This window comes from Leishmania martiniquensis, chromosome 35, assembly GCF_017916325.1.
Source record: "Leishmania martiniquensis isolate LSCM1 chromosome 35, whole genome shotgun sequence".
NCBI lineage: Eukaryota > Euglenozoa > Kinetoplastea > Trypanosomatida > Trypanosomatidae > Leishmania > Leishmania martiniquensis.
In genome coordinates, this window is record NC_090170.1 from 1,993,625 (window position 1) to 2,018,843 (window position 25,219).

General features: G+C 56.7%; 13 protein-coding genes across 13 annotated transcripts; all 13 read left to right on the forward strand.

Annotated features, from left to right (window-relative positions):
• Positions 1–474: 474 nt before the first annotated feature.
• On the forward strand, positions 475–1,281 carry LSCM1_01284 (uncharacterized protein; the record flags this gene model as incomplete). Its single annotated transcript, XM_067318906.1, has 1 exon — positions 475–1,281. One exon carries the CDS (start codon positions 475–477, stop codon positions 1,279–1,281), a length of 807 nt encoding a protein of 268 aa, XP_067175011.1.
• A 904-nt stretch (positions 1,282–2,185) lies between these two features.
• Positions 2,186–2,368, forward strand: LSCM1_01285 (uncharacterized protein; the record flags this gene model as incomplete). Its single annotated transcript, XM_067318907.1, has 1 exon — positions 2,186–2,368. The coding sequence occupies one exon, from the start codon at positions 2,186–2,188 to the stop codon at positions 2,366–2,368; it is 183 nt and encodes a 60-aa protein (XP_067175012.1).
• Positions 2,369–3,773: 1,405 nt separating this feature from the next.
• LSCM1_01286 (uncharacterized protein) lies at positions 3,774–5,234 on the forward strand (the record flags this gene model as incomplete). Its single annotated transcript, XM_067318908.1, has 1 exon — positions 3,774–5,234. One exon carries the CDS (start codon positions 3,774–3,776, stop codon positions 5,232–5,234), a length of 1,461 nt encoding a protein of 486 aa, XP_067175013.1.
• Positions 5,235–5,756: 522 nt separating this feature from the next.
• Positions 5,757–6,014, forward strand: LSCM1_01287 (uncharacterized protein; the record flags this gene model as incomplete). Its single annotated transcript, XM_067318909.1, has 1 exon — positions 5,757–6,014. The coding sequence occupies one exon, from the start codon at positions 5,757–5,759 to the stop codon at positions 6,012–6,014; it is 258 nt and encodes an 85-aa protein (XP_067175014.1).
• Positions 6,015–7,194: 1,180 nt separating this feature from the next.
• LSCM1_01288 (uncharacterized protein) lies at positions 7,195–8,265 on the forward strand (the record flags this gene model as incomplete). Its single annotated transcript, XM_067318910.1, has 1 exon — positions 7,195–8,265. One exon carries the CDS (start codon positions 7,195–7,197, stop codon positions 8,263–8,265), a length of 1,071 nt encoding a protein of 356 aa, XP_067175015.1.
• Positions 8,266–9,360: 1,095 nt separating this feature from the next.
• On the forward strand, positions 9,361–10,128 carry LSCM1_01289 (uncharacterized protein; the record flags this gene model as incomplete). The annotated part of the gene is made up of 1 exon (XM_067318911.1): positions 9,361–10,128. One exon carries the CDS (start codon positions 9,361–9,363, stop codon positions 10,126–10,128), a length of 768 nt encoding a protein of 255 aa, XP_067175016.1.
• Positions 10,129–11,024: 896 nt separating this feature from the next.
• LSCM1_01290 (uncharacterized protein) lies at positions 11,025–11,600 on the forward strand (the record flags this gene model as incomplete). The annotated part of the gene is made up of 1 exon (XM_067318912.1): positions 11,025–11,600. The coding sequence occupies one exon, from the start codon at positions 11,025–11,027 to the stop codon at positions 11,598–11,600; it is 576 nt and encodes a 191-aa protein (XP_067175017.1).
• Positions 11,601–12,400: 800 nt separating this feature from the next.
• On the forward strand, positions 12,401–13,633 carry LSCM1_01291 (uncharacterized protein; the record flags this gene model as incomplete). The annotated part of the gene is made up of 1 exon (XM_067318913.1): positions 12,401–13,633. One exon carries the CDS (start codon positions 12,401–12,403, stop codon positions 13,631–13,633), a length of 1,233 nt encoding a protein of 410 aa, XP_067175018.1.
• Positions 13,634–14,410: 777 nt separating this feature from the next.
• Positions 14,411–15,535, forward strand: LSCM1_01292 (uncharacterized protein; the record flags this gene model as incomplete). Its single annotated transcript, XM_067318914.1, has 1 exon — positions 14,411–15,535. The coding sequence occupies one exon, from the start codon at positions 14,411–14,413 to the stop codon at positions 15,533–15,535; it is 1,125 nt and encodes a 374-aa protein (XP_067175019.1).
• Positions 15,536–16,155: 620 nt separating this feature from the next.
• LSCM1_01293 (uncharacterized protein) lies at positions 16,156–17,898 on the forward strand (the record flags this gene model as incomplete). Its single annotated transcript, XM_067318915.1, has 1 exon — positions 16,156–17,898. One exon carries the CDS (start codon positions 16,156–16,158, stop codon positions 17,896–17,898), a length of 1,743 nt encoding a protein of 580 aa, XP_067175020.1.
• Positions 17,899–18,613: 715 nt separating this feature from the next.
• Positions 18,614–19,687, forward strand: LSCM1_01294 (uncharacterized protein; the record flags this gene model as incomplete). The annotated part of the gene is made up of 1 exon (XM_067318916.1): positions 18,614–19,687. The coding sequence occupies one exon, from the start codon at positions 18,614–18,616 to the stop codon at positions 19,685–19,687; it is 1,074 nt and encodes a 357-aa protein (XP_067175021.1).
• A 1,017-nt stretch (positions 19,688–20,704) lies between these two features.
• LSCM1_01295 (uncharacterized protein) lies at positions 20,705–21,745 on the forward strand (the record flags this gene model as incomplete). The annotated part of the gene is made up of 1 exon (XM_067318917.1): positions 20,705–21,745. The coding sequence occupies one exon, from the start codon at positions 20,705–20,707 to the stop codon at positions 21,743–21,745; it is 1,041 nt and encodes a 346-aa protein (XP_067175022.1).
• Positions 21,746–22,393: 648 nt separating this feature from the next.
• On the forward strand, positions 22,394–23,626 carry LSCM1_01296 (uncharacterized protein; the record flags this gene model as incomplete). Its single annotated transcript, XM_067318918.1, has 1 exon — positions 22,394–23,626. The coding sequence occupies one exon, from the start codon at positions 22,394–22,396 to the stop codon at positions 23,624–23,626; it is 1,233 nt and encodes a 410-aa protein (XP_067175023.1).
• Between the last annotated feature and the right edge of the window lie 1,593 nt (positions 23,627–25,219).

The following is a 25,219-nucleotide window of genomic DNA, read 5'->3' on the forward strand; positions in this document are numbered from 1 at the left end:
TACTTTTCTTCCGCCGTTATCAGCGTGTTCTCTCGTTCCGTGTTAGATGGCGTGCCTCAAACTCGGTCAACGTGTGTCTGTGTGTTTTACCGCCATCGCATCTCGAAACGCTTCGCCTCCGTCGGCGACTGAAACGGCCACTGCTGAGCCCCACCAAGCTCCGATAAGGAAATGCGGCTGCGTCCTCGGGGGGATGCTGAGGGAGAGGGGGACGCCAAAGAAACAATCGCGAGCACTGCCGTAGAAGACTTGGCGGGTGCGTGCACCCTCTTGTCGGCACCCCGCGTTGCAGGGCAAAGGACGAGCGCGTTTCGCTCGGTGCGTGCTGAGGCGTGTGTAAATCTCGAGTCTTCTCCTCCTCCCTTGTGCTGACGGTCCCAGAGGCAACGATCGATGGCCAGCACCCGAGGCATCAGGCCAGCATGCGAACTGAACAGTGTTCCAGACATCACTCATACTTTGAAGTAAACGTCAATGCACATGCATGCCGTATTTCTGCTGTCTGTGGTAGCTGGACTGTCTATTGTTTCTCCAGGACGAGGTGCTCGCAAATGCTTTCTGACAGATTCGCATCCGGCCGTTCCGATGGGACTTGAGCTGTGCTACATGCATTCGCACAAAGCATGCTGCCTCCCCGGGTTCGATAAAGATATTCGAGGGGTATACAGTGCCTTGGTGCCGAACGGGCAAGGCTGCATGCCGGGCAGCCACCGCATTTACTCCTCGCTCTACGCTCTGCGCGAGTACCTCTGCCTACCCTGTGATCCTCAAGAGGCCCTGTACCGCTTCGAGAGCGTCCAGGGAGACATGAAGGACGGCGGTCTCGTTCCGCCATCCGCCAACTCTGCTGCCGGGGAGCAGACCTGGCGCATTTGCCGCTCCTTCCTGTACGGGAAGGCGGGTACGCAAAAAGGGTTGTGGGGCAGGAGTGGCTCTCGCTACGACGAGTGCGGTATCATTATCAACTCCTGCCTGTCCACTCCCGTCTTTAACGTTAGCACCGGCTCTTTTGAGTCCCCGTCGTCCTCGTGTAAAGCATCCAGTGAACTGACCATTCCGTCGATCACCTTCCGCGACTCCCCTGATCCCGCGCTCGAAATGCTGTCGAGGGTACCGCAGAGCATGCCCCAGATTCAGATTGTCATTGTGGACGACAGCGATCCCAACTACGACTACGACAAAACTCCGTGCTTTGGTCGTGACGCTGCTGCAACATCTGTCTCGGCGGCACTGTCGTGCTTGCTCACTGCACTGGCGCTTTCACAATTACTCTCGTTGTAGGGCTCTTTGCCCAGCACACGAAAAGGTGTGGATCCGACTCGCCACAGGATCACCTTGAGTAGTAGCCAGGCCCACCGTGAGTGTAGCCTTGAGGCGTAGTGTATCTAAAAGGCGATGCTCTGGCACCTCATGTGCACAGCCACTGACTTGACTGCATCTCTGTTTGCTTACCTCATCAAAGAGGGGCAAACGACGATTCGTAGAGTAACGGTACGCCGCGGCAGGCTGCCGGCGCGTTTTTCCTCCAGTTATACAGTTTTCTTGTCTTTGCTTTTTTTCAAAGGGCGTTGCGGCTGCGGATACACGGGTGTGTGGCCAGCTTCGACGCGTGCGCTGCCTATTACGAGTCTCATGAAAGACATTACCTTGAGTACGCTGTTGTGCTGCGTGCCGACGCCATCGTTTCCCTTCTTGTTTCTCTCGAATGATTCTTTCCTCCGTGGCGCGAAGGAAGTTTAGCAGGCGACCGCTTGTATGCACCTGCGTATGCGGGCGACCTTTTTCGGCGCTGCATCAATGCACCGACGCTGCAGAGGAGAGGCGGCCACAGAGCTTAGTGACCGCGTCGCCCCGTGCTGCACACCTCTTTTTTGTTGTTTTTTCACAGCATTCTTTGAGTGCTATCGACATATCCGTCTCCCATCCGCATTTCAACGCGTGACTGCTCAGCAGCCCACTCGAACCCACCGCAACACCCCAACTCCGACTCCCTTCCTAACACCGAGCCTTGCAGGTTTGCTCGTTGTGGTGCTTCTTGGCCAGCCAGCCCTCCTCACCGCCCTTAATATTCGTCTTCTTCATTCGCCGCTGCCGTTTCCACTCCTGCTGCGCAGGTCGACGAGCACACCCGCACCGTTTTTTTTACACATTCTTAGTTTTATCTACGCCGTGCTGTTCATCTTTGATGCCGCTGTTGTTCGACTCTGGTGCAACTACGTTTGTAGTTGCGCTGGTAATTGCTCACATTGTGGTTGTCGGAGGTCTCTTCGTGCTTCTGTGGTCGCAGACACCGAAGAAGCGTGCGCGCGCCGCCATGTCGGTAGAGGAGCGCGCCTCCATTCGCCGACAGATGCGCAAGGGCGCATAAGAGCCCAAGACAGCGGTTCCGAGGCCAGCCATTTCTGTGTCTCTGCCTGAACACGGGCGGCGCAAATGAGAGAGGACTGAGTAAGCAAACACACAATTCTACAGATCACCGATTCGCCGTTTGCTCTGCCATTGCAATGGCACCCGTCAACGTTTATGTGGCCCGCTCGGTGCTTCCTTACTCATTCGAAGTCCCTGCGGCAGTGGGTGGCGAAAGGCGTTCCCCCTCCCCCCACACACACACACATCGCCACCACCACCATCTTTGATAACCACTCACGGCACAGAGATTCTTTGGCGAAGGTAAGCGGAGTGCTACCTAAGCGTGCCATTTCGCCAGGAGTGCTCCCTCATGATGGCTTGCACGCGACGGAATTCCCACTGACAGCTCAGCTAGTGCTGCGGGCGCGGAGAGCGCCAGTATGGGAGTGCCTGGTAGCTAGATCCCTCGACAGAGACAGGGAACTGCCCTGCGAGGGAGACCTGGAAATGTGGATTGAGAAGCCCTATGCGTATATTTCGGCATCATGATGCCTTATGTGTACCCCCTCTACTCTCTGCAGATCATCGATGGAATGAAAGAAGCTGCTTTCACCGTCGAGCGCGCCGCCCATTCTCTTGATGGTGTCAGCCCAAAGCCGTTCCAGCCGGTGATGGCGGCGGCAACCAGCTGTGACTCGTTCCCGACGAAGTACAAGTTGGGTAAACCCGCAGGCGTTGTAACCCCTAATAAATAGATCGCATGGGGTCAGATCAGCGCATGTGGGTGCGGAGGCCAATATGGCGAAGGTATTCACGCCCACGCCGAAGGAAAGGGTCGCCCCGCTAATCGAGCCGCACCTAGAAGAGCTCTCCGTGGCTTTGCGCCCAAGAAAGGGGCACCACATCTGCTCAGCATGTCGGCAGCGTAAGTTGGCACCAACCAAAAAAGAAAAAGACGTCTACACGGTACCCCGTTCGCCCCTCTCGAAAGTCACGGGGTTTGCGGTAAACAGAGCGAAGGCCGCGCTCAGCGGCATGACGCATCGGAGATGCGTTGCGTTAGGTGACCTGGACTACGCATGCGCGCGTCTGCGTGAAGATATTATTGCCTTGCCATGATGCTCGGAGTCTGCTCAAGATCCACATTGGCACGTTGCACACTCCGGTAAAGCTGCGCATGGCACACTCATGCGCGGCGATGTGCTAGATTCTGCCCGCCAGGCAAGCCTGCGTTGTTGTTTTGGCGAGGGCTCGGCAGGCCGCCCGCAGTCGCATCGATATGGCCAAAAACTCAGCGATAGCGGTAGGCTGCGTAAGCGACCAGCCGCTTGTCCTATGCCTCGAATGTCTATGCAACACCACCTCCCTCCTCTCTTCCTTCGCTGTGTCGTCTCTCCTCCCTCGCGCACTCTCGATTCTTGTTAATGATACGGGGAAGCTCAAGTAGGCGCTTGCCAATCACTGAACGGCGCAGCGTCACCACGATGCTCACCTTTGTCGCCCTTGTATGCGCAGCACTCGCCCTCCTTTGTCGTTATCGCAAGCGCTGCTACGCCAGCAACACTGTTGGTTTCTTGCACGCGGCAGCAGGGGCGGGCGGGGGTGGTGAACGTGTGCTGTGGGTAGCCTTGGACGGACTGCAGCACGCGGATGCGGCCAAAGGGATAGGACGGCAGTACGTTGTCTTCACGAGCGAATACACGCCGGAGAGCCCGTCCTCGACCGTGTCATCTGATCAGCACCTCCTCTCACTGGTAGAGAAGCAGTTCAGCATTCGCCTGCTTCGGCCTGTGCATTTCATCTACCTGCGCCCTGCCCTGTCACGGTGGCTGAGCGGGGATGCCTATCCACATCTCACGATACTCTTGCAAACCTTTTGGGGCGGGGCCGCCCTCTTTTACGAGGTGGCGGTCGTGCATGCTGTGACGCCCATTGTGATAGAGACGGTGGGTGTACCGTTTGTTTATCCTCTGCTGCGGCTTCTCGCCGGTTGCACAGTAATCTCCTACACGCACTACCCCGTCGTTTCCTCCGCCATGATGGAGCGCGTGCGCAACGGGAAGGTGGGTCACACGAGCTCGCAGAATATGGCACGGAATCCAGCGCTGCGCTGCGCGAAAGTTATCTACTATCAGATCTTCGCGCTGCTTTACCGCTGTATGGGGCAATTCCCGAGCGTGGTTCTTACGAACTCGTCGTGGACGCAAAACCACATGCAGTCTCTTTTTTGGCCGCGCACATGCATTCGACTGTACGCGCCGTGTGACGTCGCTCGCTTCTCCGCGGAGTCGCGCCCGCCGGCGCTGCGCAGCAACCGCATTGTCAGCGTCGGTCAGTTCCGACCAGAAAAGAACCATATGTTGCAGCTCTCAGCGTTTCATGCGGCACTGCCGCAGCTGCCTGGGGATGCCAAACTCATCATGATCGGCGGTGCTCGCAACGCGGAAGACCAAAGGCGCGTTGCGCAGCTGCACCTTCGCGCAAAGGAGCTAGGAATCGAGCAGCGTGTCGAGATACGCGTGAATCCGGCAGCGGCCGAGGTGCGGGCTGAGCTGGGAAGGTGCGTGATTGGGCTCCACACAATGCGTGACGAGCACTTTGGCATTGTGCTGCTGGAGTACCTCGCCGCCGGCTGCATCGCTCTCGGGCATCGCAGCGGTGGTGTGGAGCTGGACATCATCAACTCACCAGATCTGGGCTTTCTGGCTGTGACAGCGAAAGAGTACGCAGCAGCCATTGTTGACATCTGCGAAATGCGGCTGCGCGATCCGGAACGCTACGCTCAGTTTCAAGGACGTGGCAGCGAACACGTCAAGTCATTTGACGATAGCAATTTTCGCACTCGATTTGTTGAGCTCGTCAGCAAGTACGTCTACGCCGGGTAGGCTTGCTCGCGTTCAGATCGCGCGACATCTGTCGCACGCTTGGCACGGGCGACGGGCACGCGCACTCTCCCTCTGGCAAAAGGAAACTAAGCGGACGAGCCGCCTCTTCGGTGCACCGCCTCCATACCTCACTTCGAGGAGAAAAAAAAAGGTGAGGTGCGGCTAAGTCAAAGCCCTGACGTTGCACACCACAGCGCGGCGCCTCCTATGCTCGTGCGAAGTTCACCGCTGGCTCTACGCGGCTCACTTGCGCATCAGCGTGACGGCACCTCCCCTCCGCCCCCTCGCACCCAAGCGAATGTCCGTCTCCTTCCCCTCCCCTCATTCCCCCCGACACCTTCCCATTGTTGCTTATGTTTCGTGTGGTTTCCTGGCGCGCACACAAATGTGTGCGCAAAGTTCGCGCACTCATCCTTCCATCATCCTCATCAGACCGCTCCCTCGCGCTATTCTCGCGTGCGCTCCTCTCCCCCAAACTTCCTCTCTCTCTCCCTCTCTCTGTTGCTGGCTGCGCCTCACACCATGTCGTACCGGTCCAGCGAGGCAAAGAAGGAGGAGTTCCGCAAATACCTGGAGTCCACTCAGGTCGTCGATGCCCTCACTCGCGTACTGGTCAACCTCTATGAAGAGGAGGAGAAACCCGAAGACCCAGTGGACTACATCAAGCGGGTTCTCGGCGGCGCCTCAGCCGCAGACTACGAGGCGCTGCAGCAGGAGAACGCAAGTCTTCGCGCCGAAGTGGAGCTACTGAAAAAGCAGCTTAGTGCACAGGCGCAATAAACGTATGGAGTGTCGTCGTCTCACTCATGCTCTCTCTCTTTCCGGCGTTGCTCCCGTCGCTCAGGAGGCCGTTTCGCGTCTGCAGGCGTGCTTGCGCTCCTCCCTCCTCCCTTTATTTTGCATGTACCTTGGGCCCTGCCCCCCCCCTCCACCTCTGTTCATGTCTAGAGGACATGTACATAACGGGAAACCGTAAAGGAATACGTCAGGGAACGGCGCGTGCCGCAGAATAGATGAGCGGATGCCATTTGTGTGCCTGGGCGGCTTTTCTACAGCAGCACATGGAGAAACTCACGAGAACAGTCGTCGTTGGAGACACTGTCGGCGTCTGGCGCCACCCTTTTCACGAATGGAAATTTGTCCTGCTTCTCCTCAATTCTTCTGCTAAGGCGGCCTCGATCTCGATGCGGCCACCCACTGCACGCGTGTGAGCGCCGCTCGCCTCCGCTTGGCACTCTGGGTCTTCTAAAACTATCGCCCGCCTTTTTTTTTCTCGCTCCCGCTCCTCGACCACACCACCTCTCTCAACTCTTTTGCCGACAGCCTCTTACGATTGCCTCTACCACAGCTCCTTCAGGCCGACCCGTGTGCGCTGCCGCGAGCACGCGCCACTGTGTTTATATATAGGGCTGCTTGCCCCCTCCTTCCCTTTACAGTGCGTCGGCCGTCTAACTCGACCTTCTTGTTGCTCGCACACAAACTGTCGCTCACACGCTGACCATCGATTCCACTCCTATCTGCTCACGTCTGTCTGTTCGTATGTTCCTCCTCCACTCCCCCTTCCCCCCACGCCCCGCCCCGCCAAGAGTCGATTTTTTCTGCTCGTTGTCGAGCCCGCGCGTTTTTTTTTCGCTTTCGCCATTTCCTTTGCTTACCGCATTGCTTCCTCCATCTCACGTCAACCAGCCTCCTTTTGTTTCTCTCGCACACACACACACACACACTCCTTGTCTGTCGTGTCGAGACGCGAACTCGTTTCTTCCTTGCACCACCTGGTCTCTTGGTGACCCACACGGTGCACCTTCAAACGCTCCACGAGCATCTCAAAAGCACCTCCTGTGGGCGGTCGGATTGCTTCCTCTCCTCTTTTCTGCGTGGCCTTTGTCCTCTGTGTCTCCTCCGCGGTGTTTTTCCTCCTTCCATCGTCTTCCCTCGGCACACACACACACACACATACGCAATGATGGAGTGCCCAAATGCAGTGGAGGAGGGGGAAAAAAACAACAGCAGCAACATCTCATACGCCACCCCGTGGGTGGCCAACGGGCTTTCGTGGGCGAACCAGCCTGACAAGCCCTTTCGTCTGGCCATCTCGTCGTACATGAAGGACTACCGCAACTACGTCGACATTGTGGAGAAGAATGAAGACAACGAAATCGTCTGCCGCGCCTCCTGGGAGCACTGCTACCCACCAACCAAAGTAATCTTTCCCCCGCGGCCTCTACAATCCGATGTCGTGGTAACCACCGCCGACTACTTGCGCCTGTGGGAAATCACAGAGGGCGCACCAAAGGCAGAAAAGACAGCCTTTGTGCGTGGGGACCCGCAGCACGCGGCAAAGGCAAAGACGATCAACTCAAAGGTGACGATGAAGCGCGTCTTCGACAGTGCCAAGCCGAACGACTTTTGCTCTCCAGTAACCTCGTGCGACTGGAACACAGAAGACATCAACACCGTCGCGTGCTGCAGCATCGACTCAACGGTGACACTGTGGGACGTGGAGACAGGGGCACAGAAGACAAAGTTGGTGGCGCACGACAAAGATGTCTACGACATTGCGTTCGCCTCGGCTCACACCTTTGCCAGCTGCGGCGCAGACGGCTCTCTGCGCTTCTTTGATCTTCGTAACATGGATCACTGTACGATTCTTTACGAGACACAAGGGCTCTCTCCGCTGCTGCGCCTCGCCTGGAATCAGTTCGACCCCTACTTCATTGCCACCTTCGGCATCGATAATCCCGATGCGGTTGTGATTGACATGCGCTACCCCACAGTGCCAGCTTCCCAGCTCTCTCAGCTGCACCAGTTACCCATCAACAGTCTCACATGGTCACCACAAAACGCGCAGAACATCTGTACCGTAGGTGAGGACGGCCTCGTCTGTGTGTGGGAGGCGAGGGCGGAGAAAGGTCGCTCCATCCTATGGTGTGACTGTGAAGTGCCTATCAACAATGTGGCGTGGCGCCGTGCCCAAAACGAAGACTGGATGGCCATTACAACCTCAAATGGTGCTCAGCTGCTTCCGCTGTAGTGCATCGTGGGCCTCACACACGTGTGCGTGCGCGTCTTTTGTTTTTGCGCATCGGTAAATTCATAGAGCGACAAAGGAGTTAGACGCGCGGCACCTCTCCACTGCAACACCCGCCTCCCGGCTGCGAGTCTTTGCCCTCTTTGAAGGTAACTGTCAAGCTTGTCTATGTACGCCATATCGTCATTATATATATATATAGTGTGTGTGTGTGTCTGTGCCCATTGAGCAGCAGAAAGCTGCATTTCATGATAGTCTCACCTTCTGCCTCGTCCCTTCGGCACTCGAGCATATGTGACGAAGGCGCGCGCCGCGTCAGTGTATGCTTTTAGCCTGCGCGATTGTGTACTTGTATAAATGACGTGTATGAGTATCAATATCTTTGCGCTCTCCCTCTCCCTCTCTCCCTCATGCACGGCCACCCGTGCATGCTCTTTGTGTGTGTGTGTGTGTGTGTGCGTGTGCGTGGGTGGGTGCGGGGTCGGCTCGCTAGGAGGAGGGGAACTTTCGCGAGTGTCCGTCATCCTCTTGAGGTCGACACCCTTCCAGCTTACTGGATGCTCAGCCTCTTAAAACATCATCGTGCTATTCACCCTCGTACGGGATTCGAGTCGCCGGCCGCTGCACGGCGGAATGGTGCGGTCGGCTTGCGACACAGCCGCCGCTACGCAGACGGCCTAGTCGCTGTGATTGTGCGTCCCATATGAGGAACAAGAAAAACGCGTCGGGTAACCCGAAAAAAACACCTCGTCGCCCCGCAGCGCTGTCCTTCAGCTCAGTTTAGTAAGCAAAGAAGCTGAAGCCCCCACCCACTCCTCCCTTCCGCTCCTCCTCTCTATATATCCCCTCTCGCAAGTCCTGCGATCACGTTGTGCTCGCGTGCCGAACGGCGCATCCGTCCGCTCCGGCCCCTCCTTCTCCCTTCTCCGTATTCCACTCGTTATCTGCGCGCGTTCGCTTTGCGGCCTGCGCTTCATCTCTGCTGCCATCAAAGCTGCCTTCCACCGCGAAACGGCCTGTGGGGCGCGTGTGCACTTTTTGCGTCGTCAGCCTCTCTTATCCTTTGCGCCCCTCAGTGTCAGGCGCCTGCGAAGGAAAATGTCGCTGCTCAACACCACTCTCCAAACCCTCGTGGTTCGATTGCGCGATATGTCCGGCAAAGTGACGCAGCAGAAGCTGCACAACCGTGTGTTTGACGCATACGAGGCCAAGTCGCTTGTCTTTCAAGTAATTTCGCCTGCACAGCAAGCTGTAATGAAGCAGTACAAAGGCCGGATCCCCCCATTGCACCCCGTTGGCCAGCCCCTAATGGTGGATTCGTGGAGTGAGCTCGTAGAACTGCATAGGCCCGAGAACGAGTATCAGCTCCTGCCGCGGCGTGCGCGCAACAACAGCGCGTACGCAGTGATGTCGGCAATCTGCTGCAGCGCTGGATCGCCGTTCGAGATGAGCCACTGTCTGGAGCCGGTGGACTACAAATTGGTGTTCAAGACGCAGGCAGATCATGATACTCGCGCAGCATTCAATCTCAGTCACGCAGACAAGGTACCGCATATGATCTTTTTGGACGGACTCATGGAGGCCCCCACAGCCTCGGCACTTATCTCCTTTCACAACATCCTCACCCCCGCACATGTGAACAACCTTGCCGGTATCGAACAGTTTCTGCGCGGGTGGTGCAGGGAGCCCTCCGATGGAGACCGTCATCGTCAACTGAAGCTCGGCTTTGGCTCGCTTTTCGGAAAGCCAACACATCTTTTCCTCGGCACCAACGCCACGCCAGGCCGAGAACTGCTGAATTACGCAAAGGGTAAGAACATTTTTGTCTATGCAAAGAAGGGAGCGACATATCAGTATGTCCCATAGGGGATGGAGATGTGTTTCATGCGAAAGATACGCAGAACAGGCCCAGGGACGCTTGCGCCTGGACCCTTATGTGCCTCAGTAGCGGAAGCAGGCGCGCTCCCGTTCGTATATGCCGAGTGGGGCGCAGCGCACTGAGCTTTACTGCTTCCGTAATGATGGTAAAGGTATCGTCTATTTTCCTCTTCCCATTCTCTTCACAGTTTCACAGCAATCATCACCTTCCCGCGTTCTTGTCTGCCTCGGATGGTCGCCACTTGCGGCACGTGAGGGAGTGTGCCGGCAGTTGTTCGGTCGCTGGAGTTGGGGTTTGTGCGCCATGCGCGCCGGGTTACGTTGCGGGTGGAGGGCAGTGCGCTGTTCGCAGAAAGCGCGCCTGCTCGCCAACTGCACGCCAAAAGCTGAGCGAGAGCATAGAGTTCACAGAAAAAGCAAAGCCGTAGACACACGAAGGTACGTCCTCGTTGAGTATCGTCCCAATCCATCTACATCAAGCGATTGCATACGGCGGCGCATCCCAAGGTTGCAGCCGTCTAGGTGGCGCTCGCGACGGGCATGTCTCAAAGGAGAGGGGAGCACGATCATGAGCCGTGCATGCCTTCCCATATACCGCAACACCTTTTTTTTTCATCTTGACCTCCTCACTCTCTCACCACCGCTCCTTTCTGAATTCTCTTTTTCGCCTGCACGCGGCGGCAGCATTGTGAACTTCCGTTGCAGTTTACTTCTCCTTATTGTTTCGTCGTCGTTAGCAGTGTTCCCCCCCTCTTCCTGGTCCCCACCGTCTCTGTCTCGAAACAGGTTAGCACCCCCTCCGAGAACCCAACCGGGCGAAGAGCCTACGTACCTCCCCTCCCTCTCTTCTTTCATCCGTTCTTGACAGTTTTCGTCTATTTACAATGAGCATTATCAAAGAGGACGACGCCGTGGGATGCTACATGACGGTGACCCTCGTGGACGACACCAAGTTGGAGGGTACCATCTTCACCTACAATCCAAAGGAGGGCATCATCGTTCTGCTGTGCTTCCGCGACGATCAGACCAACATGAGGCTGATCCGCACTCCATACATCAAAGAGTTTAACATTTCACACGCTGAGGAGGGAGCACACCTGCCCCCGGCACTGGACTCTTTCAACGAGCTTCCGTCGATGCACGCCGGTCGCGACAAGTCTATCTTTAAGCATGCCAGCACGCAGCTCAAGAATGCCGAGTCGAACCGAGAAAAACACTTCAACTCTATCACGGCGGACACACCGATTGCGACGCTCGATGCCTACCTCAAGCTGCTGCGGTTATATCCATTCATCGAGTGGAACAACGAAGAGGGTGTCATTCAGGTCTCGGATACTGTCATTGTCGTAGGGGACCCTGACTGGCGGACGCCTAAGGCAGTGCTCGTGGATGGAGCGCCGGAGAAGGACAGACCGCTGGTAGACCGTCTGCAGGTGGCCCTCGGAAACGGCAAGAAGTAAGTCATGGTTTAGCGAACGGATCGTGGTATGCCTGTGTGCCTGTGCGGCTCTGTGCAGTTGCTGTGTGTCTCTCGGTGGTATCGCACTTGGCTGTATCCCTTCGCGGCGGCGGCGGAATCCCTAAGCGGCCGCCTCTCGGTGTAACAGCGCCTCTCCGCCAGTCAGGCAGAAGGAGAAAGAAGGGAGGAAAAAAAGGGATACGATAGAAGTCAAAAAAAGAAATGCCAAAAGTCCGGACGAAGACGCCTGAGGGCGGTGGCCTGCTGTGCGTGGGCCTTCTATCTTGTGCAGACAAAACATAAACAGTCAGAGGCCAACTGAAATGGCACAGCCGTGCGTGATGCTCACGCATTCGGTGTGTCCGGTCAGGCAATGCACATGCCGATCTCGACGGAGGAGAGGGAACGGCTCCGTGACGACATCCGAAGAGTAAAAGGCCTGAGCGCCCCTGCTGGCGTGATGCGTTCTTTTTTTTCACGCCGTAGATGTGGCTGCTGAGAAGAGAAGGAGAAACCGACAGGGAAAGGGGGCGGCTCTGCATCTGTGTGACTCTTTGCCGACCTTCTCTCACTTTCTGTGAGGAGGCACGCTCAGATGTGCATGAGACGGGCATGAGCCCGCATCACTCCCTTTTATACCCCGTGTCGTCCCTCCCCTTGCCTCGACGCTGTTCACATGTTTTGGTGTTTTTTCGTCCCTTTTCCTTCTTTTTGGTGGCGCTGTGTTCAGGGAGCACGCATGCGCCCTCGTGATAGGCACAGGTCTCACGTGCAGACGTTAGAAGCGCCACAAGCATGCATATGGACAGAGAAGACGTCGACAGCCACACATGGCATGCTGTGAGCGACAAACAAGAAGAGTGCACCTCACGAGCCTCCGCCTCGCCGGCTCCAGATGACGTTAATGCAGAGTCACGGCGACTCGTACGTGAGCGCGAGCGTCAAGAGCGACTGAAAGGAAGGCTGACGGATCTGACCTTTGCCGACATTTCGTGCTCAAGGAACGGCAAATCGGACTTTGTGAAGGCAAACATCCTAGTCTGCATTCAGGGGTCCAAGTCACAGTTCAACGCCCGCATCGGGCGGATGAAGAGCATCCTGCCGCCTCTCACCAGTGACTGCTGCCAGACGTTCTCAACGCTCTCTGCCGTGCTGCTTTCGTCCCTCGGATTTGCCGCAATGCTGAGTGAATGCTGCACCGTCTCCACGGTGAACTATCTCCTGTACATTTCAGCTTGGATGCACCAGCTTACGCTGCCGTGCTGGCCTCAGAGACGCGTGCGACCCACCATCGGCGACCTTAACACCTGCCTGCACCTCCGCGACTTCTTCCCCAGCAAGGCCAACGCAGACGAGTTCGAGGTCGTCTTCTATAACCAAGCTTGCAAGGCGGTGGATCTTCTGCATGCCATGTGCGCCCCCCGCAAGCGCCCACGCTCCAGCGACGGCGCGCACCCGGTGTACGGATACGTGATTGTGTCAGGCGACTACACGGTATCCATCTTCTCCGTGGAGCACGACATAGGGAGGGGGTCGCGTGGCCTCTACCGTGAGGCGTGGAGCTTCTACATTTGTGATTCGCACGGCACCCAGCCGTGGTCGGAGGACAAAGCCAGCGTGTCCGGGCTGACCTTCGGGCACCGGGCCCACGACGTGGACGATGCGAAGGCGGATGGAGAGGCGAGCAACGGAAGTGGCACAAGCTCGTCGCCAGGCGTCTCGGTGGAGGATGGCATTCACTACTTTTCCACCATCCTGTTCACGCTCTTAGAAGAGCATCGCAAGGGTGCGCAGCGCACTAATCAGGCCCCGTACATGACCTGGACACCGCTGCGACGGCGGCGATCACTGGCGTACACGGCGCAAGAGCTCAAGAAGATCATCGATCATCACTGGATTCCCAAGGTGCTGTCCAATCCAACGGTACAGGCCGAGGCAAAGAAATTCTCCTTTAAGCCGCTCGAGTGCTTTTGGGGAATCAGCTGCGTAACTGAAGCGAAGGCCAGCGCCGCCGTTGGTGCGCCGCCTGCATGAATCGAACGAGACGGCGAACAAGGCGAGTGAACCTCTCAAAGCGTGAAAAAAAGAAGTTACGCTGCGATGCAAGGCAATGACACAAGCTTTGCCGCCTCCAAGGTGCATGCGCTCCCATGCACGATGCCTTGCTGTCTTCTTGGTCGTTCTGTTATGGGTGTTGTTGGACGACTGGCCTGCTCTTCTGTTATCATTGCTATCTCACGTCTCCGTATGTGCATTTGTTCTGTCCATCTTCTCGCTGTTTCGCGGGTGCGGTAGCGCTGACGAACACAGTGTAGGTGGCACGTGCTTACGCAGCATAGCACCTTTCTTCACAACTCCTTCATCCTCTCTACTGCCCACACAACCGTTTCCTCGCCCGCGTCGGACGATTCTTCTTGACCAATTGCGCATTCACGCTTCCACACATGCCCCTTTCGGGAGGACTTGAATGTTTTTTCTTTCGGTTTGATCATTTTGCAGCCGCAAGAAGGCGCGGAGCTGGCTTTTCCGAAACGTCTAAAGCACCCGTTCCGCGGGCTGGGAGTTAAGGCATCTGACCCTGATCGTCATCCCCTCCTCGCCTTTTTTTCGCTCCGCTTGAGAGCATAAGCATCAGTTTACATCCGCTGTTCAACGATTTTGAAAACGCGCCCGAATCTGCCCGCTGCCTCACTCCCGCACTCAGATAGGCGCGTCCCTCTCCAGAAGCGGCGCCACACACACAAAAAAAGCGACGATTAGGCGGGGAAGCGCTGCCCTAAGCAGGAGGTGAGGGAGGGTGCGTGCGTCGCCATGGGTCTTCTCGAGCGCCGAAAGGCGATCGAGGAGGAGATCGCAAAGACACAAAAAAACAAAAAGACAGAATACCATATCGGTCGTCTCAAAGGGCAGCTCGCACGCATCAAGACAGAAATGATGGAGAACGCCGCTCGCGCGGCCGGCGCGAGGGGCGGAGACGGCTTCGACGTTCGCAAAAGCGGAGATGTGCGCTGCGCACTGGTTGGATTTCCGTCCGTCGGTAAGTCGTCCTTTCTCTCGCGCGTTACACAGACGGAGAGTGAGGCAGCTGGCTACGAGTTCACCACGCTCACTTGCATTCCTGGAAAGTTGATGCACAGGGGAACGGAGATTCAAATTCTCGACCTGCCTGGTATAATTGAAGGTGCAGCCGAGGGTAAGGGCCGCGGACGACAGGTGATTGCGACAGCGCGTACGGCTGACATGATTATTCTTATGCTCGACGCGGCCAAGGCTGAGGCACAGCGCTCGAAGATCGAGAGTGAGCTCGAGTCTGTCGGTATTCGCTTGAATCAGAGCTTTCCCAACGTCACTTTCAAGAAGAAGGCATCGTGCAGTATGAACGTTGTAAGCTACAGCACCACGGTGCCGCAAACAAGGGGCATCTCTGAGCAAATGGTGAAGGAGGTCTTGAAGGACTACGGTATCTTTAACGCCGATGTGGCGCTGCGCGAGGACATCACAGTAGACCAGCTCATTGACGTCATCGAAGGAAACCGCAAGTACATGCCGTGCCTGTATGTGTACAATAAAATCGACACGATTACTATAGAAGAGATGGACCGACTCAGTCGCCTACCGCACTCGGTTGTGCTGTCGCTGCACTGGGATTTGAATGTCGACGAGGTCATCGATGAGGTGTGGGAGCACCTCCGCATCATTCGCATTTACACAAAGAAGCACGGTGAGCACCCTGACTTTGGCAAGCCATTCATCGTGAAGCGCGGCGCGAGCGTCGAGCACATTTGCAAGCGCATCCACAAAGATATTGCGTCCCGCTTCAAGTACGCCCTTGTGTGGGGCACGAGCGCGAAGCACCAGCCACAGCGCGTCGGCATAGCGCACGAGCTAGAGGATGAGGACGTCCTCCAAGTCATGCTCAGGACGGCCAATGAGTAGTCGGTCTGTTGTGATTTTGAAGTGTGAGCGTGTACGCTGTCCACTGTGCGCATGCTGACGATAAACATCTCCAAAAAAAGAGAGACAGAGAGAGAGGCAGTGCAGACCAGAGAAAGAGTGGGAAAAGGCGCTGAAATGCCGATGTCGAACCAGAGGAGCGGCGGGGGTCTGTGCAGCGTCACGCGTGTCGGTAGGCACCATACGCTGCTGGCGTGGCATGTGTACGGGTAGAGTGCACCATAAAAGAAGATGAGGTGCTGGTACGGGGGGGGCGGGGGGAGGTAGCGTGAGCGGATCGCTCCAGACGCCTCACATCATCTTCTCTCGCTCGTTCATGTGTGTACCTCCGTACCTCCGCGGGGCGCACCTCCCAATGAGTCCTACTGCCCCTGGTCTTCCCCTCACTCACCTATCCTGCTGGTACGCCCACCGCCCCTTCGTCTTCCCTGATGTTTTATCGTTCATGTTGCCATAATGTTAATCGTTTCAGGTCACGATTCCACGCTGGCAGTGTCTTACCAGAGAACCGCTGGCTCCAAACCCCTCACCTCTCCTTCTGAGGGTGTACTGTGTGGCTGCTGGATTCTGAGCAACACGACTACACAAACGCGTCCACGCGCATGAGCCAACACCACGACGTGCTGACGGCAGCTTTTTTGCAGGCACATGGGGTTGCCCTGTCGAAGCCGCTGCGCGATTGGCTGACACGCGTCTCCTTCTTGGCGCGCGCACAGTCATCCGTGGAGAAAAAAGAGCAGTATGAGAGGTGGGCACTCCGCGCGGTAGAGGATGCCGTAAAGGCCCCGGGTGGCGTGGCCGCGGTCGCGTGGTCCAAGCAAAGCACGGTGATGCCACCTGATTCTCCAGACTGTGTCTCAGAGTGGTGGCAAGAGAGTCGCCGCCCGTGTGCAGCCTCCTCCAGTGGCGCCGCCGCTCTTCACGAGAACCGCACGCGAGCGGCATTGTTGGCAGAGACAATGCAACGTGCCCCGGCGCCGCTGCAACCCTTTGTGCAGCAGGGCTTCAGCCTTTACGACAGAGAGGTCGCCCTCGGCCGTCGACGCTACGAGCAGGTCACCTTCGTCGAAATGCTCAACATTGCGACGAGCCTGCAGGCCAAGGCGCGCCCTCCACCGGTCTCTTTGCCGGCACCGTCACCCACCCCACCACTGCCCACGCCATCGTGCGACGCATTGGCGATCCAGACAGCAGCCACCAGGCAGACGGCTGCGGCAGTGCCAACATCGCACAAGCGGACCGCATCCGAGGCCATGCCCCACGAGCCTCCACACAAGCGAGTCGTGCCAGCCACTGGGCCTGTCGGCTCGCTGACGGACAAAGCGTTCTTCTTTCAGCTTGCCGGTATTGTCGACGCCGACGTCGCCGCTCCGCGCGAGTTCGTTGGCATGTCAAGAGAGCTGGAGCGAACTTACACCCGCTACGAGCCCCTGGTTGAGGATATTCGTCCGCTTGCGGTGTTGAAAGAGGCGTACAGGCACATTACCACGCGTGCCGCAACCTTGGAGCAGACAGAAGGGAAGAAGGCTTCGCAGAAGTACTTGAGTGATCAGCTGAAGGGCATGCGGCAAGATTTGCGCGTGCAGAACATTGTAGACAACTTTACGGTCATGGTGTATGAGGTGCATGCGCGACTCTGCCTGGAAATCGGCGACATTGGCGAGTTCAATCAGTGCCAAGGAGGCCTGAAGCAGTTCTACGCAATGGACGCCGTCGACCTGAAGCATTGTGATGTGAAGAACTTCTTTCTCTACCGCCTCGTGTATCTGACGTTGAGTGGGCAGTACGACTCACTCTCTACGGAGCTCATTCACTTCACCAACGCTCAGCTGCAAGGCAAGGACCGGGTCGGCAGCAGCATCCCCAGAGAGCCAGTAAACCGCGTCCTCGCTCTTTGCGCGGCGTGCAACAACGGCGACATACCGTCGCTGTGCCGTCTCCTGCTCAGCTTCGAGACGGAAATGACCTACCTCGTTCGCATTTACCTGCAGAAATTGCGGATCATGTGGCTCAAAGAAATTCTCACCGCCATGAAGGGCTCCCTCACACTACGCTTTCTCATGGCCAGCCTTGGCTTCACCCCACTCCCGTACGGCAAGAAGCGGCAGTTGTTCTGGTTAGACGGCACGGAAGAAAGTGCTGCACTTCGGTTTACGGAGCTCTTTCAGACACTCAAGATGGAGCTGCCTCCGGAGTTCTCTTTTCACGCAGAGGTGACGCGCACAAAGCACACCGGGTTGAACTCGCAGGCACGATATCCTTCCCTCGACGCAGCCACATCCCTTAAAGCAATCAACGACTATCTCGTGTTCCTCAGCACACGCAAAGATGCCGGCCGCACGTAGGTCACGCGCGTCTCCGTATGCGCGCCCCTCTCCCCTACACCACTGCCCCTCCATCATCACAGCTTGAGATGGAAGAGCATCGTATGCACTAAAGAAGGGACGCTAAATCACATGCGCAGCGTTCAGTATCGCACGTTTGGGCAGTGAACGTCCTCCCGTTTATGCTCGCGAGCTCGTGGAGCGACTGCACGAAACGTCTCGGCGGATGGTTGACTTGAAGCAGCGACTTACGCAGCAGTCCATCGCCTCCCTTCCTCCCTTCAGTGCTCACTCTCTTTCGCGAGAAGAAGAGGCAGCCTCCTGGGCCGGCGCCGGATGGTCACAGCTGCTGCTCCTTTTTTGTTCCTGCTGCTTCCTCCGCCTGCCTCGGTTTTTTTTCCTGACTCTCTCGTCATCTATCACCCCTTCGCGCCTGCCTCCTCCTCCTCTCTCTCAAGTGCTTGTGTTGGCCAACCAGAACTTCAACGTTTCTGAGCCACGCGGCCCTCCCTCCTCTCCCTCCCCTCCTCACTCTCTCCCTCCGCTTGCAGGGACGCCAAAGGATACTGCGTCGACATGTAATGCCCTTTTCGCTGCCACCCGACAGCCGATTCCCACTGGCCTGATTTCTTGCGCTGTTTTAGACGAGTAGTATTCTTTTACCCCTACCCCTTCTGCACTTCATCTTCACTATCCTTACCCCTCTTCTCAGAACTTGACGTACTGGCCAGCAGAGATGCCCTCTCGTAATCACATGATTGACCGCGAAGCGGCGGTGCAGAAGCGCAAGAAGGACCACATCGATATTTGTCTCCACAAGGACGTTGAGCCGCACAAGGGGCGCGCCTCGATCTGGAGCAAGTACACGCTTCCCTACAAGGCGCTTCCCGAGGTTGACCTACGCACCATTGACACGTCCTGCGAGTTCATGGGCAAGCGCGTCTCCTTTCCTTTTTTGATTTCCTCCATGACCGGTGGTGAAGCGCACGGCCGGGTCATCAACGAGAACTTGGCCAAGGCATGCGAGGCCGAGAAAATTCCGTTTGGCCTGGGCAGTATGCGCGTCATCAACCGATATCCCTCGGCGGTGCACACCTTCGACGTAAAAGAGTTCTGTCCGTCAGTTCCGATGCTGGCCAATATCGGCCTAGTGCAGCTAAACTACGGTTTCGGTCCGAAGGAGGTGAACAACCTGGTGGAGTCTGTGGGCGCCGACGGTCTCTGCATTCACCTGAACCACACTCAAGAGGTTTGCCAGCCCGAGGGTGACACTAACTTCGAGGGTCTGATTGAGAAGCTGCGTCAACTGCTTCCGCACATTAAGGTGCCGGTGCTCGTTAAGGGTGTCGGCCACGGCATTGATTACGAATCAATGGTCGCTCTCAAAGCGAGTGGCGTCAAGTACGTGGATGTCTCGGGCTGTGGCGGCACGTCATGGGCCTGGATTGAGGGTCGCCGGCAGCCGTACAAGGTGGAGGAGGAAAACATCGGCTTTCTCTTTCGTGACATCGGGGTGCCAACAGATGTCTGCCTACGTCAGAGCGCGCCGCTGACTGTCAAAGGGGACTTTCACCTCATCGCCGGTGGTGGTATCCGCAACGGCCTGGAAGTTGCCAAGTCGCTGATGATGGGCGCCGAGTACGCCACGGCAGCCATGCCATTTCTTGCCGCTGCGCTGGAGAGTGCAGAGGCGGTCCGTGCAGTGATTCAGCGCATGCGCCAGGAGCTGCGTGTCTCGATGTTTACCTGCGGCGCCCGCAACATCGAGGAGCTTCGGCGGCTGAAGGTGATGAAGCTCGGCCACCTGTAGCCCCGCCTCGTCGCACTCCTCTGTCTCTGTGTGTGTGTGTGTTTGTGTGTGTTAGTCTGCACATCTTTAGCCGAGGCCCTCATCTGCCACACTCCCCCTCGCCCTCTTTGCATCCGTCTCATTCTTTCTTTTTTTTTGCACTCTTGCGTCGTGGTGAGTGCTCTTAGGCGTCTCGAGTGAAACCGGGAAAAGGGGCATTTGTCCAAAATAGACTAATGTGAAGAGAGCATTCTCTGTCCTCTTTCTGCTCTGCGTGAGGACGTGTGCGATGTGGAAAAATGCGGCTGCGTGCTCTTGCTTGACTCCGTATGGCCCCTGCAGAGCCTCACGGAGTGCGGTCCTCTCGTCGTCCAACGTCAGAGCCGAGGATTCATCACAGGTTAGGGGTCAAACACTACAGCGTAGAGGGCTGGTTTTTCTATTTTTTTCTCCATGTTGAAATGAGCCTGGGAAAAATGCTGCCACAACGTGAAAATATCGACCCAAAGACGAGCCACAATGCCGTAAGCACCTGAGCTGCTGGACGCTGTGGGCAAACGCTCTTCTGTGTACATGTAAGTACACACGCAAGGCTCCACTTCCAAGATAGAGTGCCTCTGTTCTGCACTTGCTATCGGCAGAAGGAGTGCGCGCACCACCATCTTCAGTGTCTAGCCCTGCGTGTGTGTGTGTGTGTCTTCCGTGATAGCACGGTGCACGTTGCCTGTCGCATATGCATCGCCCCCAAACCCCTTTCGTATTTGAATTTTCTTTTTTCATCTGACAACCGAAAAAAAAACATGACCTCTTATTGTATTCACACACGCAGTCACACTGTCCTTGATCGCTCCACTTCATATGCAAGGTGTGTAGCACACAAACTCAGAGTTCTCTGCTCGCTGTACATTTTCGGTGCAACTTCCTCCACACTGCCACATCACACGCAAGCAAAAAGGCCAACGCGGGTACTGCACGAGTTCAGCTGCGCTACAACAGGAAAGGCAAATTATAAAAAAACTGAGCCACGGAAGCAAAATAATGGCTATGCGTACCACATCCGACTTTACTGCGGATTTTTCGCCGCTCGACTACATCGAGCGAGCCATCAAGAACTCGGACTGTCGAACGCCCATCATTTTTGTTCAAGAAGACGGTGACCCGTTCCAGTCCGTGTGCTACTTCGCCAAAGAGCAGGACTCTGCTGTCTGGAGCTTTGACGTCGCTCAGCTGAATAGTGTGCAGAATGTCGCGGACTACATTGAGGTGGGCATCAACAATGGCGACTGGGTCTACATTATCAATTGTGACCTGGTCGGCGAGTCGCATTTCCGCGACATCGCGCGTACACTGTACCACATCCTACCCGAGCCGCACCGCTACCCTCGTCGTGAGGTGTTCCGCTGCTTTTTCGGCGTCACTATGCCATTTGACCTGAACGCACCAGTGAGGCTGCCCTTTCCTCCCTTGTTCATGCACGCCGCCCTGGTGGCACGCCCCACCGCCGCGCAAGGCTCGAAGTGGTCGCGTATTATGCCGGCTGACAAACCCCTCTTTTCCGCTGCGGTGCTGAAGCACCAAAAGCGTCGCGAGGTCGGCCGCGATAGCGACAGTGAAAGCGACCTGGATGAGACGGATCGCATTTCCGGTATCCTCTTTCACCGCGCCGCAGAACGCAACCGTGACATTGAGCAGTCCGCTGTAACGCTAGCGAAGCACCAGATGGTGAAAGCTATCGACGAGCAAAATGAACCCCTCATGCGAAGTCTGGTCTCCTCTGGTGAAGTGGACCTGTCTCGAAAGCTGAAGGACGGCATGACGCCGGTGCAGTACGCCTGCTGCAAGCAGCTGACAAAATCTGTGCGCACTCTGCTGTCGCTAGGCGCTGACCCCAATGCCCCGCGCGAGTCTGATGGTCGACCTCCGTTGTTCATGGCAATCGACGACATGGAGCTCGCCAAAGTCCTCGTCGACGGCGGGGCAAACCTCTTCTCCAAGTTTGAAGGCTACCGCGCCGACTCACACCCGGACAACGCCCCCGCTGTGGCGGCCTATTTTGCGGAGGAGCGCAAGTGGATGTAAGTCGAAGTCAGCACGAATGTATTCTACGGCAACGCCTGCGGAAGCCAAGTCACCTTTTCTTTCACAGTGTTTCCTGTCATCCCCCCCGGTCCTGATGTACATTCACTTCACCCTTTTGTGTGTGCAATTTCACCACACCTCCTGCAGCTGGCCGAAGCTCTTCTTATTGATGTGTGCGCTCATTACTGCCTTTTCTGGCGCGCGCGAGCTTCTGTGAGGGAGACCAAGTCCGCACATTTCGCAATCATCCTCACCTCCGTCTTCTCTCTCCGTATATCTCACACGCTGTTGACAGATGAAAGTTCCCGACAATGAAGCCCGCGTAACAGCAGAAAGCAAAGAACCTTGCCAAGGAAGTTGGCATACCTCAGGATAGCCGTCGTGGCGCTTGTCCTATCGCGAACGCTTTCCGGGGCGCATGGGGGGTCGCACGGCCGCCTGGCCTTCCCTGGCTGAACTAACTGTCGTTTTCCCCACCGCCACGCCATGTGCCAGGCGCGAGAGCGAAGCCACGCGGCCATCTCACAACCTCCCGATGAGCTGTTTATTCTATCACTTTGTTTCTCGTCATCAGCGCCCCTCCCCCCCTCCTCCCCTATCTCCTCATGGCGTACGTCCACATGCCGCCCTTCGCTCGTGCAGGGACACATGAGCTTGTGGGACCACTTTTCCGGATGCGGTGTGGTTGGGGCAGCGCTCAACTTGTCTGTCACCACTATTGGTGCTGGTGTGCTTGTCATTCCATCGACTTTCGAGGAGGGCGGCATTTTTCTTGTGATGGGTGTCCTGACCCTTGTGGCACTTTTGACTGTACTCTCCATCGATTACCTAATCCGCTGTGTCGATTGCCTTCACCTCAAGTCCTACGAGGACATCTCACGCGAGCTGCTGGGCCGATGGTGTGAGGAGGCAGTGCGATGGATTCTCATTATCTACAACGTCGGCATCGCGGCTGGCTACATTGTTGTGATTGGTGAAATCTTTACCCCAATGTTGCCTCTTATTCAGCCGTACCTGCCCTTCCTGACGGACAGCACCTGCGTGATGGTTTTGGCGTGGGCTTTCGTAATGCTACCCTTGTCCTGCATCCCGAAAATAACAAAGATTAACGTCATCTCTTTCGTTGCCATCACAGCGACCTTTCTCATCTCGGGGATCATCGCGTACCGCTACCTTGTTCCGTTCCAGGGTAAGCGCAACCAAGCCCAAGCCACGTACATGTCCCTGAGTGAGCGCTCCTTTTTGGCGCTGCCAGTGATGATGTTTTCGTTCGATTGTCAGTCCCTCGTGTTCCAGGTCTACAACAACCTGAAAACGGTCACGCGCGCGAACATGAGGAGGGTGGCATCGCTGAGCGTCGCCATCACCGGCCTGCTCTACTTCGTAGTTGGGCTGTTCGGCTACCTCTCGAACACCCCCAACACTACCGGTAACATCCTCATGAACTACGACCCCCTCAAGGATCACCTCTTCGCCTTCGGCGAGGCGATTTACTCCTTAACAGTGATCACCGCGTACGTCCTCGTATTGTTCCCCAGCCGTGACGCCGTGTTCATTTTCTTGTTTGGCTACAACACGGCGACGCACGAGCTGTCGCATGGCGCCATCTCCGCGCGGCAGAACCTAATTGCTAGCGTCCTGCTATCCACATTGAGCGTCATTCTGGCCACGCGCGTCACGGGTATCGTCACCATTATCGCTCTTCTTGGAGGTCTCTGCAGCAGTACGCTCTGCTTCTCCTACCCGGCCGCCTTTCGGATTATGCTCCACGCCAGGGGCCTGGACCGTTGCAGGCCGGCGGAATTCGTCGCCGCGATCTGCATGCTCGTCTTTGGTGTGCTGAGCGGTATTATCGGAACTGCTATCGCGATTCGGGCGTAACGGTGAGAATACGGCCGACTAGGAGGCCCGCTGCCAGTTGCGTGGTGAGGCTTGTGCATCTATCGTGGCAGCAACACGACATTGGTGAGTAACGAAGCATAAAAGGGCGGGAGCGGCTTCTTTTTTTATCCGGAGACTCTTCTTCTCTGACTGTGTCGCGAGCCATTTCTCTACGATTCGTTCCAGGATAGAACTACCTCATTCGAATAAAGGCGTACGTGCGCGGCATGTCACACCGTCTTGGGTGTCTTGCCATGATATCTTTTTTTTCTCGTTTTTTTTGGTGTTTCGCCACATGCCGTAGGCGGTGTTGCGCTGTTGCGGATACGTCCGTCTCCGTGGTGCCCACCCGTGCGCGCGGTCGGGTATGGAACCGCGCGGGTAAGCGCTTCGCAGCAGTCTCTCTACCTTTTGCGTGGCGGGTACCCCCTGTTACTGCTCCTCAGGTTTGCTGTCGATTGAGTACCATTGACGGATACATTCCACGTCGGCTAGCGTGGTGCATGTGACGGAGAGGTACTCTGGAGCGTGTGTTGAAGGAGTTGATGCGTTTGTCATACGACCCGTGGACGGCAGCGCAGCGCCTCACTCACCACAGTTTACACCGGTACTGCCGGTGTGTGTACACATGTTGTCTTTCATAAGTTACTCTGCGCCCCTCCGCTTCAATCCACCCCCTGGCGGCTTTTCTTTCCGTGTGTACCTCGCCAAGTGAAGCCCTCATAGCGGGAGGACGCCTCTGTGAGCGGCAGCGAGGCCCAGCGCCCACTCTCTCTTGGGAAGGCCATAGCGATGCACCGGCGCGGATGTCGGCGGGCTTGTGGGGAGGCCTGCGGGGTAGGAGTTGGGTTGCATTCGGGGCAGAAGCCCTGCTCAGGTGACTGGGTCAGCGCATTGCCGCAGCGGATGTCTAGGGCTTCCTTACACCACCACCAGGCGAGATGTGTCCTGTGGAAAGGCCAGGCCGAATGGAGTGCGGAACTGACGTTGTAAGGCATAGAATGGGGCACGTCGAAGGAAACTAACCGCCTTCTGATAACGTCCTTTCTTCTCTCCGTTCGGCCGCTCCCCTGTCATCTGTCATCGAAGCCGTGAATTCTGACGAGCTCCGGACGTTACGAAGGCGAAGTGCCGTGTACACCACGACTGCCGCACATGGTGCTCACGCGGTTCATCAAGGGAAGGGAAAGGTGGCGCTGAGTTTGCAATCCCAGCAAGGCCTTGGTATGCGGTGCCGACCCAGAGCGAGACAACTGCGCACACGAGGATGCCGCCGCTTCCTTGCCCGTCTCGTCACCGAACTCGCTAGTAGCCCTCCTCCTTCTCCTGTACTACATCATCATATTCTTCTCCCTCACACGCACGTCTGTAGCAACCCGGTGCCATCACCTCTGGACTCGATTACGGATACGTCAGCCTCCCCATTTCTCCTAGTCGACCGCTCTCCGCTCCGCCCTCGACGAACACCACGAAAGCACTCGGCGGTGTCGAAGGAAAAATACAACGAAGGGGAAAAAAGCACGTCGGTGTGTCGTATACGGCCGCCGCTCCCACCGAGGGGTCAGCACTCGCTGAGCGAATCTCTTTGACGAA